The sequence below is a fragment of the Callorhinus ursinus genome, unplaced genomic scaffold (genome assembly GCF_003265705.2).
Source record: "Callorhinus ursinus isolate GAN/ISIS: 27379988/994484 unplaced genomic scaffold, GSC_fseal_2.0 scaffold31, whole genome shotgun sequence".
NCBI lineage: Eukaryota > Metazoa > Chordata > Mammalia > Carnivora > Otariidae > Callorhinus > Callorhinus ursinus.
In genome coordinates this window covers 14,473,707-14,492,139 of record NW_027397093.1, presented here as the reverse complement: position 1 = coordinate 14,492,139, position 18,433 = coordinate 14,473,707, and the positions used below count along the sequence as shown (strand labels likewise).

General features: G+C 52.7%; 2 protein-coding genes across 14 annotated transcripts in view; both read left to right on the top strand.

The window, feature by feature from the left end:
- Positions 1-13,376, top strand: part of PALD1 (phosphatase domain containing paladin 1) — a 150,261-nt gene extending 136,885 nt beyond the window's left edge. For 11 of the 12 annotated variants that reach the window (XM_073878867.1, XM_073878869.1, XM_073878864.1 and 8 more), the window contains 2 exons: positions 12,383-12,555; positions 13,053-13,376. In XM_073878867.1, coding sequence (XP_073734968.1) covers positions 12,383-12,555; positions 13,053-13,080 — 201 coding nt within the window. In that variant the 3' untranslated portion in view covers positions 13,081-13,376. The remainder of the gene's footprint in view (positions 1-12,382; positions 12,556-13,052) is intronic. The other variant, XM_073878873.1, reaches the window with a different exon arrangement.
- A 1,755-nt stretch (positions 13,377-15,131) lies between these two features.
- ADAMTS14 (ADAM metallopeptidase with thrombospondin type 1 motif 14) overlaps positions 15,132-18,433 on the top strand; it is a 70,644-nt gene continuing 67,342 nt past the window's right edge. For both annotated transcript variants that reach the window (XM_025850328.2, XM_073878861.1), the window contains exons 1-2: positions 15,132-15,268; positions 16,968-17,410. In XM_025850328.2, coding sequence (XP_025706113.2) covers positions 15,187-15,268; positions 16,968-17,410 — 525 coding nt within the window. In that variant the 5' untranslated portion in view covers positions 15,132-15,186. The remainder of the gene's footprint in view (positions 15,269-16,967; positions 17,411-18,433) is intronic.

The window sequence follows — 18,433 nt, the reverse complement described above, 5'->3', positions numbered from 1 at the left end:
TCATGAATTAGAAGAGTTAGGTTGTAGCATAGTCATTTCTCCCCAATTTGATCTATAGATATAAGGCAATTCTACAAAATCCTGTTTTAATATGGAAATTTATAGGCCAATTCTAAAATCTATATGGAAATGCAAAAGGCCAAGGATAGTCAAGGATATATAAAAGAAGAACAAAGCTGGAATGCAGAACTTTTACCACCAAATATAAAGTCTTATTGTAAAGCTATAGTAATTGAGTCAGTATGGTGCTGGCATACATATAGAAAAATAGGCCAATGGACAGAATAGGGTCCAGAGACAGACACATATATATGATCACCAAATTTCCAAGAAGTGTGTCACTGAAATGCAATGAAAGAATGTTCTTTTTAATAAATGATATATGAGGGGCTCTCAAGTGGCTCAGTCATTAAGTGTCTGGCTTCGGCTCAGGTCATGGTCCCAGGGTCCTGGGATCGAGCCCCGCATCGGGCTCCCTGCTCCACGGGAAGCCTGCTTCTCCCTCTCCCACTCCCCCTGCTTGTGTTCCTGCTCTCGCTGTGTCTCTCTCTGTCAAATAAATAAAAATAAATAAAAATTTTAAAAAATGATATGTGAAATTTGAATACCCATATAGGAAAAACATACATGTTGAACTTTACTCTACCTCATGTAAAAATAAATTCTAGATGGATATAGATTCAAATGAAAAAAATAGTAAAGCCTCTAAAAGATAATGTAAGAGATTATCTTTAAGACCTTGGTGAGGTAAAGATTTTTTAAGCAGGATTTAAAAAGGGCTTACTAGAGGAAGAATGGATAAATTAGAATTTATGAAAATGAAGAATTTCTGTTCATGAAAAGATATGAAGAGAATAAAGAGGATAAGCCACAGAGTAGGAGAAATCCTTTTTTTTTCTCTTTAAAAGTAGGCTCCAAGCCCAGCATGGAACCCAACATGGGGCTTGAACTCACAACCCTGAGATCAAGACCTGAGCTGAAATCAAGAGTCAGACACTTAAATGACTGAACCACCCAGGCGCCCCAGAGGAAATCATTTTTTAATAGACATGTCCAACAAAGGATTAAAATCCAGACTATAAATAAGCTTCTGCAAATCCATAAGAAAAAGACAGACAACCCATGGTTAAACCATGGGTTTTAAAGATTTTTAAAGATTAACATACATATATCCTATGGTCAGGCAATCCCGATCCTGTGTCCCTAGCCCCCAGAAATGATTGCTATATCCAACCAAAGCTGCGTACAAGAATGGTCATAGCAATGTTATTTATAACAGCCCAAATGGAAACCATTCAAATGTCTACTTACAACAGGATGGGTGAATGAACGGTAGTATCTTCATGCTGTGGAATTTACACAGCAACAAAATATAGCCAACAACCAATACAGGAAACAATGATGGATGAATCTTGCATGTAAAATGTTGAGTGAAGGAAACCAGACACAACAGAATATAAACTGTACGATTCCATGTATATAAAGTTCAAAATAGGGAAAACTAATCTTTGGTGGCAGAGGTCAGAATGGTGATCATTTTGTGAAGGGTTAGGGATGGGGAGACCACATGGAGGGGCGTCTGGGGAGCACACGATGCTTTATTGCTTGTTCTGGGAAGTACTTACATGAGTTAGGGGTGTAGATTTCTTATATTTCTTGAGCACGTGCTCTTTGTGCACTTTTCAGTATATATATTACCCTTCAAACAGAAATTTACTTTCTTTAAAGGGATCTTATATTTTAGAGATACATACTAAACTATTTATAATTTGCCTCCATATAATCCAGCGAGGCTGGAGTGTGTGTGTGTGTGTGTGTGTGTGTGTGTGTGTGTGTGTGTGTGTGTGTGTAGGGGTGTGCGGAGTGTATAAATGAAGGAGATTAGCTACAAGTTAATTATTAAAGATGGTTTATGGGTACATGAAGGTTTATTATACTCTTTGCTTTTGTATATATTTGAAAATTTTCATCCCCAAAGTTAAAAGATAAAAGCAAAAAGCCCCAAACACCAGGGTTTGGCAAGGGAGATGATGGAGATGTAATTTGCATATCCATCTACCTTGGAGAGGAGGGGAAGTCACTGGAAGTGCCATTTACAGAAGGACCCAGAATCCTACTGGAGAACGTGTCTCAAGGATGGGAATTAAGTCCCTGGCACAGGGCCTGGAGAGTTATGTACAGAAGGGGTTGAAAATTAATCCTGTCCTGTAAGATGGTCAGCAAATTGCCCAGGAGTCAGAAAACTCAGAGGACGAGACCTTCAGCTGCTAGGAGTCAGTGTTGTTTTAATTCTACCATCAAGCCTCTCTTCTGACTGCTTTGGCCCCAGAGTCAGCTCACCAATCCCTGTGGCTTCCGTTGCCACCCAGAGGCTGATGATTCTCAGATTTCTCGTCGCCCAGGAATGCCAGGCATGGGTGCTCACTGCATGCCGGGGGTGGGCCCCCTTGGTTGTTCCAGAAACTTCAAACTCACCTTGTTCCAAATGAGCTCTTCCCTCTCCCTCCTGATCTTCTCTTCTCCATTTCAGGGGATGTTTCCCACCCACCCGCAATCACCAAGGCAAGAACCAGTGGGGTCATCTTTATGTGCTCCCCCCCTCCTCCTAGCCTCTCCCCCGACTCCTGCGAACTGTCTAGTATATTCACCCAGCTTCTTCTCAGAGAGTCTGCCCCTTCCTGAACCTGTGGGCAGCATCCTGGGCCAACCCCCAACGCCCATCTCTCCCATGGCCTGTCACACAGCCCCTCTCCAACCACCGTCCAGGCCTCCCTATCACCTAAGGGATAAATGTCCAATTTGGGAAGGGCGCCAGTTAGGAGCTATACATCTAGAGGGTACCGAACCGTGGGGGCAAGGGAGCTGGCGGGGGGGGGTGCACACTGTAGCTATTGGGGGATGAAAGGTCAAATGAAAAACGACTGTTTTGAGCATCTAGCGGGGGCAGACACTGCACTAAGCACTTAATCTGCCCCTGCCAGCCACCCAGCAGGCCTCACCCCTGTGCTTGACAACCCGTAGAACTGATACGCCACCAAGTTTGTGGTCCTGGCACAGCTTCGGGGCCTTGGAGTTGGCTGCCTTGGAGCGGGGCCAGTCACGGCCACAGTCACATTGACCCCTGGCACCTGGGCCATGTCTAGCCAGACCTGCCAATCACTGTGGATACTAGCAGCCAAATCCTGGGCCACTTCTTCACTACAGCTGGATGTGGCCCTGGCCAGGTAATGCTGGCAGCTGGGGAGCGCCAGGGCAGGTGCTGAAGGGCACCCTGCTGCAGGGCGTGGTGGCAGAGGACGCAGGGGCCATCAGGCTGCTGGAAGCGCCATGTGTCCCCCAGGAAGGAGCCCAAGCACTGGTGGCTGGTCACATCCTTGCTGACCCCCACCAGCCAGGAGGCAGGTAGGAGGGGAGCCCCAAGAGGAAAAGCACAGAGCTGCAGAGATTGGGGGTGGCGGGGGGAGCGGAGCCTGCGAAGGGAGTGGAAGACAGATCTCTACAGCTTCTCGCCTCCTTCCTCCTCCCAACCTCTCCTCTGCTGACTCGGCCACACCCGACCCTCTTTTTAGCACCTCCACCTCCTGCGCGGGGAGGTCTCCTAGGCGATGGTGCAGCTAGGGTGGGGTGCACGGCAGGAGCTGGGGGTGGCTCCACTGAGGGCTCTCAGGGGCGCACACCCATCCCAGTGTGCCCAGGACAGGGACTGGCAATGCCCAAACCGGAGAAGCCGGGCAAACCAGGACAAGCTGGTGACCCCAGCCATGCACCCCGCCCGCGCTTAACCCGACCTGTGAGCAGCAGGACAGAGGCCCTCGAGATGTTGCAGAGCCAGCTGGCTCTGGCCCCACTGGGGCCCCTGCCTCGGTGGGACCTTGGGCGCTCTGCTGGACGGGTTCCAGTTCCGGGCCCGTGGAACCGTGGCCCAGAGGCTTTTTCCACATCTGTAAACAGGAGTGTTGGTCCCCACCTGCCCGGCCGATTATATGGAGTCATCGTGAACATGAGAGAGCCCGGTGGGGACCTCCATCAGACGGCTGTGCGCATTGTGGTCATCTTCCCGCTCCGGTGAGGGACCCCAGAGGGACCGCAGAGAGCTGAGTCCAGCTGGTGGTCGCCGGGTCCCTCCCCCGTTCCGGCACTATGTACTCGCTCTATTCCAGGCCTTTCTGACAGAAGCACGTGTGTGAGCCACTTAATCGTGGTCAGCACCCCATCACCTGCTCTCATTTGGAGCAGAGAGTCCACAAATCCCCCAGATCTAGGTGTCTTCATTTAGGGTAATAATACTAAGCGGGGTCAGAGTAACAGCCGACACTGGCTGAGTCCTTATTACGTGCCGGGCGCTCTGCTAAGTACTCTGCATTTAGCAGTCCTCACCACAGTCCTATAAACCAGCTCTGTGAGTTTCCTATTTTACAGATAGGGAAACTGAGGCTCGAGGGGGTTAAGAAATGTTCCGAAAGTCACAAGCATTTCGGACTTTCCTGGAGCCCTTCTGGGGTGTGCCTTTGCAGGACAAACCTGGGACAGTGGGTGGAATCCCCTTGGCCAGGCATTGACCACCCAAGGTGGAGGGTGCCGGGCTGCCGAGGTGGGAGAGAAGGGGTGGAAGGAAGTGGGGTTAGTGGATCGGGCAGCCCCAGTTGGTGGTGGGTGTCTTGGGAGAGAGGTTGGTGTACCTGGGTTGGAATACAGAGCTTATGTTCTCTTGCTGTGGGACCTTGGCCAGTCCGCCTCCACTAAAGGCATTTAGTTTTCCCACCAGAACAATCTCTGGGAAACAAGAGGTCATCATTCATGGTGCAGCTGCTTCATGATAGCTTAGCACTTGCTATGGACTGGTGGATTAATCTTTAGAAGATCTCTCATGAGGAGGTACCTTTATTCTTTCAATTTTACGTAGAAGGAAAGCGAGGCACTTGGGAGGTGGGGTGGCTTGCTCCGGGCTTGAACCTAGCCCAGTCTGACGCCAGGGCCCAAGGCTTTAACCTCTGGGCTAAATGTGTGGAGCCCTCATGTTCCTGCCAGCTGGATGAGATCGGGATTCCCCTGGGGCCTTCCCTTTTGCTAGGGTCGGGAAAGTCAGGTGGATCAAGCAGGGAAGGAAGTCCCATGGGTGGGGGTTCTTTGCAGGCGGACACAAACAGGTCACCTAAGTCACAGGCTGGGCTCCCGGAGCCCCCTTATCAGTTCGATGCCTGTTCTGCAGCCTCCTTCCCTCTCTTGGACCCCAGGTACCTACCTGGTTCCCCCAGCAGCCTTCCCCTGGGTGTCTCAGACCCTGCTTCTTGATGCTCTAGTCCGAGTCAGGGCTCAGCCAAGGGAAAAAAGGATGTAGCTCCCCACTGCCCTTGCACTTAAGGAGACAGGTGGCCTCTTTCTGCTCGGCTCACAGACGTGCATCATTTCCACCGTATTTGTTAGGACATGATTCTAAGGAGACTCTGTTTGTCTCCTGAATAGCTTTTGTTCTGGACCACATTTTTGAGGACTTTTGCATAGCAGATGGCCCTGACATGTAATGATCTTGTCTCTTTCCAGGGCAGGGCCATTTGCTAGCAGCTCCCTTATAAGACGGGCATTTCCTAAACTCAGGGTTCCTCAGCTGCAACACCAACCCACTAGGGGCCCAGCATCCACCAGGCCCCACCTCCAACTTGGCCCCATGGGACTCGGCGTGAGGGAAGGAGAAGCTCACTCAGCCCACCATGCCATGAACAACAATGTCCTTGGTCTCTGACCCAGGCGTTTGGTGTCTTCCTCCGGGAAAGAGGGTGAGCCCACAAGAGGGGTAACATCTCAGACCTTCACAGCTCTTTATAGTTCCGGTGATGAGGGTGGGTGCTACAGAGACATGGCTTTCTGGAAGAGGGAAGAGCAAGAGCCCCATGGGGGCCATGATGAGGGATAGAAGACCCCATGGATGCTGTCAACCAGGTGGTGGCAGAGGGTTGAGGAGTAAGGGTCCCTCATTGTCCTTCCCGTCCCTGAGGCTGTGGGGCTGGAGGTCGGAGGGAAGCAAGCGGCCTGAGCGTCACCTTGGCTGTTGCTCATGCTCCTGTAGCGAGGAGGAGGAAGGGCCAAGGAGTCCCCAGAGCTGACAGCTGACAGCTCTGGGCGGATCCAGTCTGAGCCCAGGCTGCCGTGGCTCGACCCCCAAGCCCACGATGGGCAGCAGCTACTGACATGTCTGCAGGTGACCGATAAACCCATGTAGCCTTGGAGCTAATCTGTGGCTTGTGTTTGGCTATCTGGGCCATTTGCCTTTTGATAGGGGTGCCCCTTCCAAAAGCTACTCCCCAGGGACTGATGGAGGGCCCAGCCTTCTGCGTTCCCCTGGTGCGTGAGGTCACTGGGTGTGGCTGCCTCCAGGGAGGGCTCCATCTCTCAGCTGCTCTGCTCTCTGGGCCACGGGACTGGAGACATACGTGGACCTATTTGGAACATTCGGTGGAGGTCAGTGGCGGCGGGGTGGGAGGAAGCTTCCTCTTGGCCAGCTGGGTGGACCCGGGAGAGCACACAGCTTGTAACATGCAATCTACGGCCCTTTTTTTAGCCCACTCCGGATTTGGGTCTTCACCCTGTGCTTTAAATGCCCTGTGCACTTTGCTCTCTCCGTGACCTGGTCTTCCCACAGCCCTTGGCACCCCTTCCGCCCAAGGCTCGGCTCCACTGGCCCGAAGTAGCTCTTTGCTGGCTGTGAGGGATTTCTGACCCGGTTCCCACCCCACAAACCTCCCAACTTCTCAGCACTGACTTGGCTAATTGATCTGGAGGCCTTGCCAAAAAGCACATCCTGGAGGCCTGTGGAGCATAAATGTGGGGGCAGGTGTAGGGCCCGCTGGCCTCAGCTGCCCGGAGTTATAAAAAGAACAGAAGTGCCTGTGGCGGGTGGGTGACTAATGGTGACCGGAAGGGTGTCATCATCAGCTGTTGGGGGAGATGATGTGTTTCAAGCCTCCCTTGGTTCCCAAGGCCTGAGACTCTCTGGAGGCCTCTGTCCTTTTTCACCTCACAGCCTTCACAGCGAGGGGTTCAAACCGTTAGAAGAATGACTTAGCCCTCTGGAGAGTGCTGCTCACCCAGCGTGGAGGTCTGAGGGAAGGGACCTCGATGCTAGTCAATACAGCATACTTTTATTGAGCACCTGCTGTGTGCCAAGCCTCAGTGAGACGGCACCTGAGCCCTGCCCTTAAGAAAATTGATAAGAGGGGCCTCTATGGGGCTCAATCGGTTAAGCTGCTGCCTTTGGCTCAGGTCATGATCCCGGGGTCCTGGAATCGAGCCCCACATCGGGCTCCCTGCTCAAGGGGAGCCTGCTTCTCCCTCTCCCTGCTGCTCCCCCTGCTTGTGCTCTCTCTCTCTCTCTGCCAAATATATAAATAAAATCTTTTTTAAAAATTGATAAGAAATGCTTCACTGAGAAGTATGTGTCATAATGGGTTCAGGGAGGAGGTGGTTGCTGACAAAGGATCTAAAGGAAGAGTCATAGCTTGCCAGGAGGAGGTGGGGGGAAGGCACTCCTGGCTCAGGAAAGAGCCTGTGTGCAAAGCCCTGGGGGCTGAGTCATGGGGGGCGCTCAGAGGCCCCCCGAGAGGTGATCTCATCTGTGCGCTCACAGCGCAGGGCCGGAAGGCACTGCCCAGAACTCCCCAGCCCGTTAAGCAGAGTCTTGACCAGAACCCCAGCCTTCCAACTTCCCAGCTGAGGTTTTTCCTCTCGCTGGGCAAATGCATACACAACATCATACACAATGTCACCTTCACCGCTGGACTCACAAGCAGGCATATATCCAGATCACCTGAACTGAGTTCAAAGTTTGTCCACGGAGAGCAGAGCTGGAGGAGCGGACGTTTCCTGGGTTTCTTGGGGCCTGGACGCTGCTTTCCAGAGCGCCCAGTATACAGTCGGCGCTCAATAAAGACCTCTTCCTCTTTTGGAGGACACAGAGGACAACTGTCAACTCATGACGATTTTGAAGCCAGGGCTTGTGAAAGCTCTGTGCCGAGGGAAGGCAGGAATTCCACAGGCAAAGTGTGGGTGCCTGTGTGTCTCCTCCACCCCGTCCCCGTTTGAAAGAGGGCAGGTCATCCTGGAAATGAGCAAATGTAGCCTCACCTCCAACCCGTCTGCTCTTTGAGTGGCAGACAGTGAGGCCTTTCAGGACTCAGGGCGTTCAGTTTTAAGAGCTAAGAAGGAAGCAAAATGCCAATAGTATTTTGCCTCCTCTGCCCCGGCTCTTAACGGACTTCCAGATATATGGCTGGTATTGTGTGTGTCCATCCCTGATGTGAGATAGGGATTTCTGTTCTCATTTTCCAGATTTAAAAACCAGCTCTAAGAGGGGCCATAGCGCAGAGCCACCTATTGGAGCAAAGGTGGCTTTGGGTGAAGAGAGAAAAGGTGCTACCTCCGTGGTGTCATTCCAGAGGCTCAGTTTCATCATTAGAATGCTACCCTGCGATGCACTGCATGACGCTGAAAATACAGACATACAAGGGTATTCTGTCTTTCTGAAATATGTCAGATAGATATTCAGATAGATATCTTTATATTGACATATAATTTAATAACTATATAATAATATACAAATAAACTTTTATATTAAATATATAATAAATTAGGCATTTTATACATTGTGATATAATTACAAATTTTATAGTATATAATATATAATGTATAAATTGTATGTTATTTAAAAATTTTTTAATTTAAATTCAATTAATTAATATATAGTGTATTATTAGTTTCAGAGATAGAGTTCAGTGATTCATCAGTTGTATATAGTACCCAGTGTTCATTACGTCCCGTGTCCTCTTTAATGCCCCAGTTACCCCATCCCGCCACCCACCTCCGCTCCAGCAACCCTCAGATTGTTCATAAATTGTACATTAAAATATAGATTATATAATATGAAATATAATATAAAGATAAATGTATTAAAATGTATATATTTGACATATTTTGGAAAAGACAAAATACTATTAGAAGCACCCCTCATACTGTATCCTAATGCTTTCACCCCCTGGGGTCTAATCACCCCAGTATACAACCATGGTTGACTCATGCCTCTGTGTGAGTGAGGAATCTGATAGCAGGTTTTCCATCTCACTAACTTTCTCAAGCCTAACGCTGCTCCTGGCCCCTCAAAGAAGCTTCCAGGGGCCGCTGAGAGCCTTCTGGATGGGCCAGACCCCTTAACAGGGCTTTTCAGCTCCTGAGAGGTAGGATCCTGCCCCATCTTCCCCACCAGCCCTTGGGCACCTCCTCTGGCTGTGCAAATGCGGGTTTGGCATCCTTTCTCCATGCCCTCCCGGCATCTCCCGGGAACACCCTCAGTGGATGATGAGCTCAGAGGGGCGTGCCATAGTCCCCTCTGGATCTCTGGTGTAAGGCACAAACCTGGGAAAGGGGGCGTGCCAAGGGTTTGTTAGATGCTGATCGCAAGTTGGAAGATGGAGCAAGGAGAATCTGTGTCCTGGGGGCACAGGGGCACCCCGACTGGTTACAGCCAGCAGAGGGAGACACAACCCCCTCCCAGCATTTTGCCGAGTTGGTCCATTTTGGAAGGTTGGGATCATCAACTATTCACTCCCCTCCCTGCTTCCCGATAGAAATCCGATTTCATTCAGGTCCTGAGCAGCCACGTGCTTCCGAGGAGGGCCTCAGCTGGGCACACTGCTGTAGGCCGGCCTCTGGAAGCTTCTACCTGGCCCTTCAAACGGGACACCAGAAAATGCGGAATTCTGTGGGAGAAATGTCCTCCTTTCTTCAACCCAAAAAATGGAGAGGAAGAAAAAAGACGGGGGAAATTGTTTAGATGAGGGGTCATCAAACCTTTTCTGTAAAGGCCAAGTAATAAATACTTTAGTCTTGGCGGCTCATCCTGGCTCTGTAGAAAACAACTCCACTCTGCTTTGCAGCATGAAATGAAGCTGAGAAAGCATAAACAAGTGAAGGTGGTGGGGTGTGTGTACACAAACAGGCTGTGGGCTGGGTTTGGCCCCATGTGTCTGCCCACCCATGGTTTAGATTAAAGGAGTCTTCTGAGACACATCAGCCAAATACATTGTGTGGACTTTGTTTGGACACCGATTTGAACAAACCAAGTCTTCAAAACAAAACTAAAGAAAACAAAGATTTCTGTGACCGAGAAATGTAAACGATGAGCGGATATAAGATGATTTTAAGAAATTGTGATAATTTTGTTAGATGTGATAAAGAAATGTCTTTTTGTTGTTAATGTTGTTTTGTTTTTGTTTTTAAAGGAGAGAGTCTTTTATCTCTTAGCTACTGATACTAAATGGGAGATGATGCCTGAGATTTGCTTTACAGTAACCCAGGATGTATGGAGGGAAGGGGTAACAGTGAAACAAGACCCATCTTGGGCTCACAATGATCGAAGCTGGGTTGTGGGTAAATGTAGTGGGCGTTGGAGGGGGGTGGGTGGTGGCTTCATACTACTCTGTCTTCTTTTGTGTGTGTTTGAAAATTTGCATAATAAAATTTTTAAAATGAGGGCACAAGAAAGAACTCCCTTTTCCATTGCCTCTGGTCACCATTGCATTTGGTGAACATATGCATTAGGCCGGCGCTAATGCAGCCATTTTGTGACTAAGATGGGACAAGCCTGAGGATAAGACTAACCACAAACATGGCAGAGTAGAAAGAGGAAGGAAATGCGGTGCTGGATAATTCTGTTGGGCTGCCAAATTAACCAGGCAGGCACAGGCATGTTTCAGTATTCCATATTATGTGGAGTAATACATTAAGCCATATTTATTTATTTGGTTACATGTAACCCAACTGATCTAGAGAAAGGACCAGAATGGAGGCCTGGCCCATCTTTGCTGCAGGATGCCACCATGACATCAAAGAGGACACCAGGATTCAAAGAAAGGCTTGTGTGCAATGAGTCCTTGCCAAATATTTCTGAGACCTTCTATCACAACCTAGGGGCTCCTGGAAATAGGAGAGGGTCTCTGCTTTCTGCCTGCTTCTCTTGAGCCCCAAGGGGCCAATGCCAAGGGCTGCACTGGACTTCGGTTTGCAATTATAAACCTACAGTTTCCGGAAAGGAAATGGTAGAAACAGATTTCCTGAAGGACAGCTGGCCTTTCTGGCATCCCTCCTTACAAGGACAAGGAGACCTCCTCTCCCTGAACCCCTCAACATGCAGTAACCACAACCATACAGTGTCTACACACAGGGCACAAACAGCATTGTTTCTAACTGATCTCATGGTTCAGCCGGTCTCGGGGGTGTCAGCTGTTCCGTAATGTATGACAAATCACTGTGGTTAACTTAACCCATCCGGGTCTCCTAGATACAGTCACTAAACACTTGCCAAGAAATGTGCAAAGGGAATGTGGGGGGTAGGCGGAGGAGAGGGGAGGGGAGGAGAAGGGAGGGGAGGGGGGCGGAGGAGGGTGATGTGGAGAAGGACCACAAGGCATGGTCTCTGGTTGCTCTGGATGCATCTGGATCTCTGTCCAGACCCAGACTTCAGATACAGCTTGAGGCCAGGCTTTAGAGACTGAGGATAGGCGGTGAGGGTGGCAGCCTTTAATGAGGAGCAGGTCACAGATCCTCTGAGTTTGTTCTCGTCCTAATTTGGCCCTCATTTGCAAGGCTTTGCTTAGAACAGTGATTCTTATATTTGAGCATGCATTAGAATCCCCTGGAAGGCTGGATAAAGCACGGGTTGCTGGGCCCCACCCCTGGAGATTCTGGTTGAACAGGTCTGGGGTGGGGCCTGAGAATTCAAACTGATAACAAACACCTAAATGATGCTGATTCTGCTGGCCTGCGGGACCCTGATTGGGGAACTACTGACCTGGAACTTCTTAGTTGGACTGTGGTTCTCAGATACCAGGAGGAAGAACTCCAAACCTTTCTTCTTCCCTTAGCAGTGAGGTTAGAACCAATGATGAGTAGCCAAAGGGACGAAGTCCTGGGTGGGAGGGACCAAAAGGGTGAAGCCCTAGGATCACCTGACCAGGAGCCAGGAGTCTTGGGGTGTTATCCTGCCCCTGAACAAGTCCACTGTGTGGCCTCGGAGAAGTCACCTCTGCTTTCTGGGCCTCAGTTTACCCTGTGTAGAAAACGAGCAGATAATACTCTTCTGTGTGCGTTCTAGTTTTCACAACAGAAAGGTTTTTAAAACGAGAAAAGGAAGACACTGACTCACATGACCTCTCGGGGGATGAGGATGGGAGAATCTCATGGGGGCACCACGGTGTACTCTGAAGCCTGTGGGCTTTGGCTTGGACCCAGGTCTTCCACGGAACCCGTCATGAGCCCCTTTCCTTTTGGAATCCCCATAGCACTCACTGGTGACTCTGCTCCTTTATCAGACTTGCTTCTCTTTCCCGGTTTTCAGGCTCTCTCATGCACCTGTTGTGTCTCCCAATTGGCTGTTGACTGCGCAGTGCCAACTGTTTGCATCTTCCCTCCTCTGCCAGGGCCTCGGACAGAAGGAGCGTGGGATAAATGTTGGAGGGCCGTCGGCAAGAGAAACACCCAAGCCATACTCCACTGTGCGAATGTCCCAAGGTGAGAGACGGGGAACCCAGAACTTGCCTTCCTAGGAGAGTCTCCAGCTGATGCCTGTAGATTTTTTTTACTTTGGCCCTGTTCACCTCCAGAAGAGGGGCCTGCCCCCCGCCATTTCCTCTACCTTCTGCCCGGGCTCTGAGTTATGCTCCCCTGTCCCCTCTTCCTAACAAAGACTTCCTCAGTAGAAAAGAGCTTGGACATAACAATACTTGCCAACAAAAGCAACCGTTGTAGCCCCAGGGAAGGGGGTGGGGGTAAGAATCGGGTGGAAGTTTTGCTCCCTGCTTGCCAGGACTGGCTCTGGGGAAGGCCCCAGCCCATTGCTCATGAGTCAGGCTGCTGGGGTCCCAGCGGCAATCAGTCCCTCTTGACTTCCCAAGTTTAAGGCAGGAAGAATGGGGTGGGGCTCAGCGAGGGGGCTAGGCAAGCTTTGGGGATGGCAAGGGAGAAAACCAGCGATCACATGCCGTGACTTTCCGTTTCTGTCTTCACAGGGCCCCCACTCTGCAGTGGGAAAACTGAGATCCCAAGAAGGGAGGTCATTTTATCCTGAGCTCATTTAGTGGATTTGTGGAGGGCCAGATGGAGACAGTTCCAGCCCGGTTATCTCAGAGCCTCGCCTCCAAGTTCCCACCGACACAAGCTCTCACACACACACATACACATCCCTCACATTCTTGCTCCATCTGCCCTCACACACAAAACCACAGTCTGGCTCTTGACTTCACAGATCTTAAAGGACCAGAAAGAGGAGAAAAAGGAACTCTATTTTTCCTGAACTTAATATAGATCAGTTTGGTGGTTCCATTTTCAAATAACTGGATGGTCTTGGTGTTGCTTGGAATAGAATATGCTCTGCGTTTCCACAGGACCTCAGAGTTTGTCTGTGAGTCCTGTGAGCCTCATGGTTTCCCCTTTTGACAGATGAGGACCTGCAGCCCAAAAGGAAAAATGACTTGCCCTTGGTCATACAGATTGTACTTGGCAAAGTTCAGCCTACAGTAGTCTACTGATCCCTAATCTTTTCTCTTTTTCCGGCTCAGCACTAGACTCTGGATTCAGATTCCAGCTCTGCTGCAAATGAGCTGTGTGACCTGGGACACGGCTTCAGCTCTCTGAAACTGCTTTCATAAATGCACTGCCCCTCCAAAAGCCTCCTCACTCCAGAAGTACTGCCTCTCAGGAGGTCCTGGGCCAGGGCCTGGGGCCATGGGGATGAGGAATCCAGCTCTCTACCCACAAGGCAGGAACATATTCAGAGCCCAGCAAGGGTGCAGACGGGGAGGCCTCATGTCATGGGTGGGGGGAGGGGAAGAGTGCAGGAAGCCAAGGCCTCTCTCAGGGGATCCAGAGATTCCCAAGAGAAGTCTGGTTAGGGAATTTCCACCCACAAGTTGGTCTCCTTTTAAGAAGGCCCCACAACAAAATGTCTGGCCTCAAAAGCAGAAAGATTAGGGGTCCTTATACACTTTATACAAAGATTCTTTATTCCACAGTTCCTTAAAAAAAAAAAAAAAGCACACACAAAAAACTCCTTTCTCCAGTTCCCACCTCTGGCTTGCTTGAAATACAGTTCATTTGCAAATTGTTAAGAACACATTTATACAGTCAAGCAGGAGCTGGGCTATTTGCCCTGACTACTGAACTGGTCTCAGCAACACTGCAAAACCAGCAATCCACTCTCATCTCTGACTCTTGGGTTTTTCCCACCTTGGGCTGTGGAGGGGTTACTGGTGCAGAGGTGGAGGATATTTTATTTATTGAACACCTACTATGGGCTCTAGTTAGGAGGCGCAGTGCTGGGATGTCAGTCAGGGCCCTCTGGGCATGAAGCCAGGACACTCTCCTCACTTTGCTCAGTCCCGCACTTGACTAGGACATGGGCCGCTCACTGCAGTTGGGGGCAGAGAGAACTGTAGTCTGCGAAATGGGTAGATCCAAGGGGTCAAAGGTTAGTGGAGGGCGTCAAGACCATTAGGAGAGAAAGAAGGAGACACACTCTCTTGGGGAGGAGAGGTGCTCACCGTCTCCCCACCCAAACGGAGTTGGACATCCCTTCGGCCCAGTGGCTCTGGAGAGGGGGGCCCTGCGGCCAAGTAAGGGGAACCGAGGGCACAAGGAAAGCAGCTACGGCTACGGACCGTCACTCCGGGGGAGCCCGGGCCGCTGGCTCCGCGTGGCACTTCCGATCCGGCTGAGCCGCTGCGCTCCCCGGCCCCGCGCTCCGCCCCGGCCGCGCGGCGCCCACCGTCCGACCCGCGCCCGGCCCCGCCCCGCCAGCGTGCACCCCCCCCCCACCAAGGCCCGGCCCGCCCCGCCGCCCCCTTGGCCGGCTCCCGCCGCGTCCCGGAGCGTCACGGCGCGGGCGGACCGACCGGCTCGCGGCAGTTGGCACCGGGGGCGCTGGCGCGTCGGCCGCTCCGCTCTCCCGCCGGCAGCCTCGGGCGCGCGGAGCCAGCGGTCCAGGCGGTGGCGCGGGCGGGGGGCCGGGAGCTGGCGGGCCGGCGGCGGCGGAGCAGGCGGAGGCCGGCTGGCCCGCGCTCGGCAGTCCTGGGCGCGCTCCAACCTCGCCGGCAGCCCGGAGCTGGGGGCTCGGGCGCCCTCCGGCCCGCGTCCGCGCGCGGCCACATGGCTCGGCTCCGCGCGCTGCTGTCCTGCCTGCTGCCCCTGCACTGTGCGCTCTGCGCCGCCGCGGGCAGCCGGACCCCAGGTGCGTGCAGGCCGGGCGCGCGGGGGCGCGAGGGGTCCCGGGGGCCTGAGAGTCTGGCTGGCCCGCGGGGGCGCGAGGGGTCCCGGGGGCCTGAGAGTCTGGCTGGCCCCAGGGGGCCCGAGGAGCCAGGCGGCATTGGAGCGAGTGGGAGGCGGTGCGCGCCCTGGGCTTGAACTTCTTTCTTCCCCTGTGTCCACAGCGCTGACCCGCGATTGCTCCTCCTTTCTGGCACAAGAGGTGGAGAGACCCTGGAAGACGTTTGGGGAGTTTTGGGACTATGGAGTCTCTTCTTAGGGGGCTGTATATTGGTCTTTGTCTCTGTATTTCGCGCTCTCTCGTTTTCATTCTCCCTCTCGCTCTCTTACACACACGCACACACACATTATTGGTCTGTCTCTGTCCTGTGTGCCTTTCACTTTTAGTAACTTCTCCGTCTCCAACTTGTGTGCATGTGTCTGTCTCATCCTCACAGAATCAGGCTGGCAGGTGGTTGCCCCACACCCCAGGGAGCACCTGGCACTCACACTCCGGCTGGAAACACACGCCCAGCCCTCTCCTCCGGCATTCTCGGGCTCTGTGCAGACACCGTCCCTCTCACACGCAGACCAGGCACCCCGCACCCTCACCTGCTGTGGCTCTGAGCATGGGGAGGGCGCTCTGGTCATTTCCAGGCAGACTGCCTGCTTGTCTGTGAGCTCTGTTCATGTACTGAAGTGGGCTCTCTCTAGCAGAAATCTTGGGGGTCTTAATGGGTAAAACCAGAGGAGGGTCAGTACTCCCCCACTGGAACTGCCTTGGGCATGGGGGGTTTTCAGGAGACCTCATTTTCTAGGCTTCATCGGTAGCGTGAAGGGGCCCAGGGAGGCAAGAGATAGAGCCATGCGGAAATGAAAATCCCTCCAAACTCCAGTCCCTGAATCACCAAGCCTGGAAGCCAGCGAGCTGTCATTCCTGCTGGGCCTGGCTGGGCTCCGGGAGAGCTGTGCGAGGACCTGGCTGCTGGCATGCAGCCTGGAGCATGGGGCCATGACCTCACACTTGATTCAGTCCGGGTGGGCAGGTCACCCCGTGCGTCTCCTTTTATTTTTGAAGATCTATATTTACCGGGCTTGGTGCTGGGCCATGTAGAAATCGCTGCAACCTCTGTTTACTTTAAAAGGTTTTCTTTCTAAACTTGGAAAAATATAGAACCTGTGTTCCCTCCCTCCCCCATCCGGCTCCTCCTTTCTCCTTGACAGTGCCCCGGATCCCCTGGGTTTCTAGGTGTGTTTGTTTTGCCAGCTGTGTTCCGAGAGCTTGGCAAGAAGGAGGGTCTTACCCCAGGCTGGTGACTTCAGCCATCCCTCTCTTTGCTCTGGGGGCTTTCGGGGAATCTCAGCCTATTCCTCGGCAGCGCCCAAAGTTGGAAGGCTCGTTGCTAGAGTGGCAGAGAGGACTCTGGCATCATTGTTTTCTTCTGTTAAGTTTAACAGGGCCTCAGGGACTACAGGGAGCAAGTTATGTCCATAGAGTTCTTGAACGCCGTTCATCCAAGTGCAGAGATCCTGAGGCTCAGGAAGCCCTGGATGAACTTGGGCTAAGGGGTCCCTCCAAGGCGACGCTCAGGGTTGCAGAGCCCCTCCCTGCCCCTGTGGGATTGCCGGTCTCCCCTTACCTTTGCACAGACTATGTTGATATAACTCCTTGTTTATTCCAGCAGAACTGCGTCTCTCTGGAAAGCTCCGTGACTATGGTGTGACAGTGCCATGCAGCACGGATTTTCGGGGACGCTTCCTCTCCCACGTGCTCTCTGGGCCGGCAGCAGCCTCTGCAGGGAGTGCAGGAGCGGAGGGGGCGCCCGCACCACAGTCACACTCGGGTCACCTCCGGGTGGCCCGCAGCCTCCTGCGCCCAGAAGGAGCCACCCTGCAGCCTGGCCGGGTGGGGCGCCCCTCCCTCTACTTCAATGTCACAGTTTTTGGGGAGGAACTACATTTGCGCCTGCGGCCCAACCGACGGCTGGTGGTGCCCGGAGCCTCGGTGGAGTGGCAGGAGGATTTTCGGGAGCTGTTCCGACAGCCCCTGCAGCGGGAGTGTGTCTACACTGGGGACGTCACGGGCATGCCAGGGGCAGCTGTCGCCATCAGCAACTGCGACGGATTGGTAAGGGACAAGCCTTTCATCAAGCCGATTTTTGCCCCCCCCCCCCCGCCGCCCCCGCCCAGCTCCTGAGCCAGTCTGACTTCGTTTTCTCCTTGGCTCCCCCGTGTTTGGGACTCCTGTGGGCCCAGTGTATGGTTTGGGCCAAGTCACGGGTTCCCTGCCTCCAGAGAGCTCTGCACGCCCCACTGGCCACCAGGTTCCCACTCTAGCGGGTGTGCAGGGCCTGGTGGGGATGGTGCCTTGTTCGCTCCCTCACCATCCGTGGACACACTGGGACTCCAGCTTGCCTAGCCCAGACACGTGTGGGGGTAAGGAAGGCAGGCTCTGCTGGGATTGAATCCTGGCTGTGCCACTCACTGGCTTTGAAGCTCAGAGAAGTGACTCACCTTCTCTGTGCTGCTTTCCCTTATGTGTGAAGTGAGGATTTATTCATAATGCACATGTTTACTGTGCTCATCCCCTGTGCCCCACACTGTTCGGGCTCCAGAGATTATGGGAGGGCCAGGGGCGCACATGGTCCTTTGCCCTCACAGAGCTGACGTGGTAGTGATGATGATGGGACCTACCTTACCGGGTAGCATGGTCAATGGTTGGCACCTGCTTGGCATGGGGTCAAGGCTCTGGTGGTGGTAGCAGCTGTTAGGATTGTTACTGTTATGTCCTTCCGTATCCCCCGCTGTGTGTGGTCCTAAAGTCAGCCCGCTCTTTCCCAGTGCCCTGCTCTGGGAGCTCACTTTCTCAGGACCTGTTCCCTCCCTCCAAGCTTGGAACGCCCTGCTCGTTGGCTCCCTATGGTGAACCAGAAAGCCACGGGTGGCCCCTGTCTGAGGCTTGACTCGTGCTGGGGTTCAACTCTATCCCCCGTGGGTCAGGTCTTCGTGAGCCTGTGTGGCAGGCCCAGGGACCTGGTAGGCATTCCTTCTGTGACCTCTGCGTTGTCACGTAGGAGCTGATGTGTCCCAGGAAAGGACTCCCTTGCTCTGCCCTTTCATTTGAAGTGAGGGATGAGTCAGATCTGGGGGG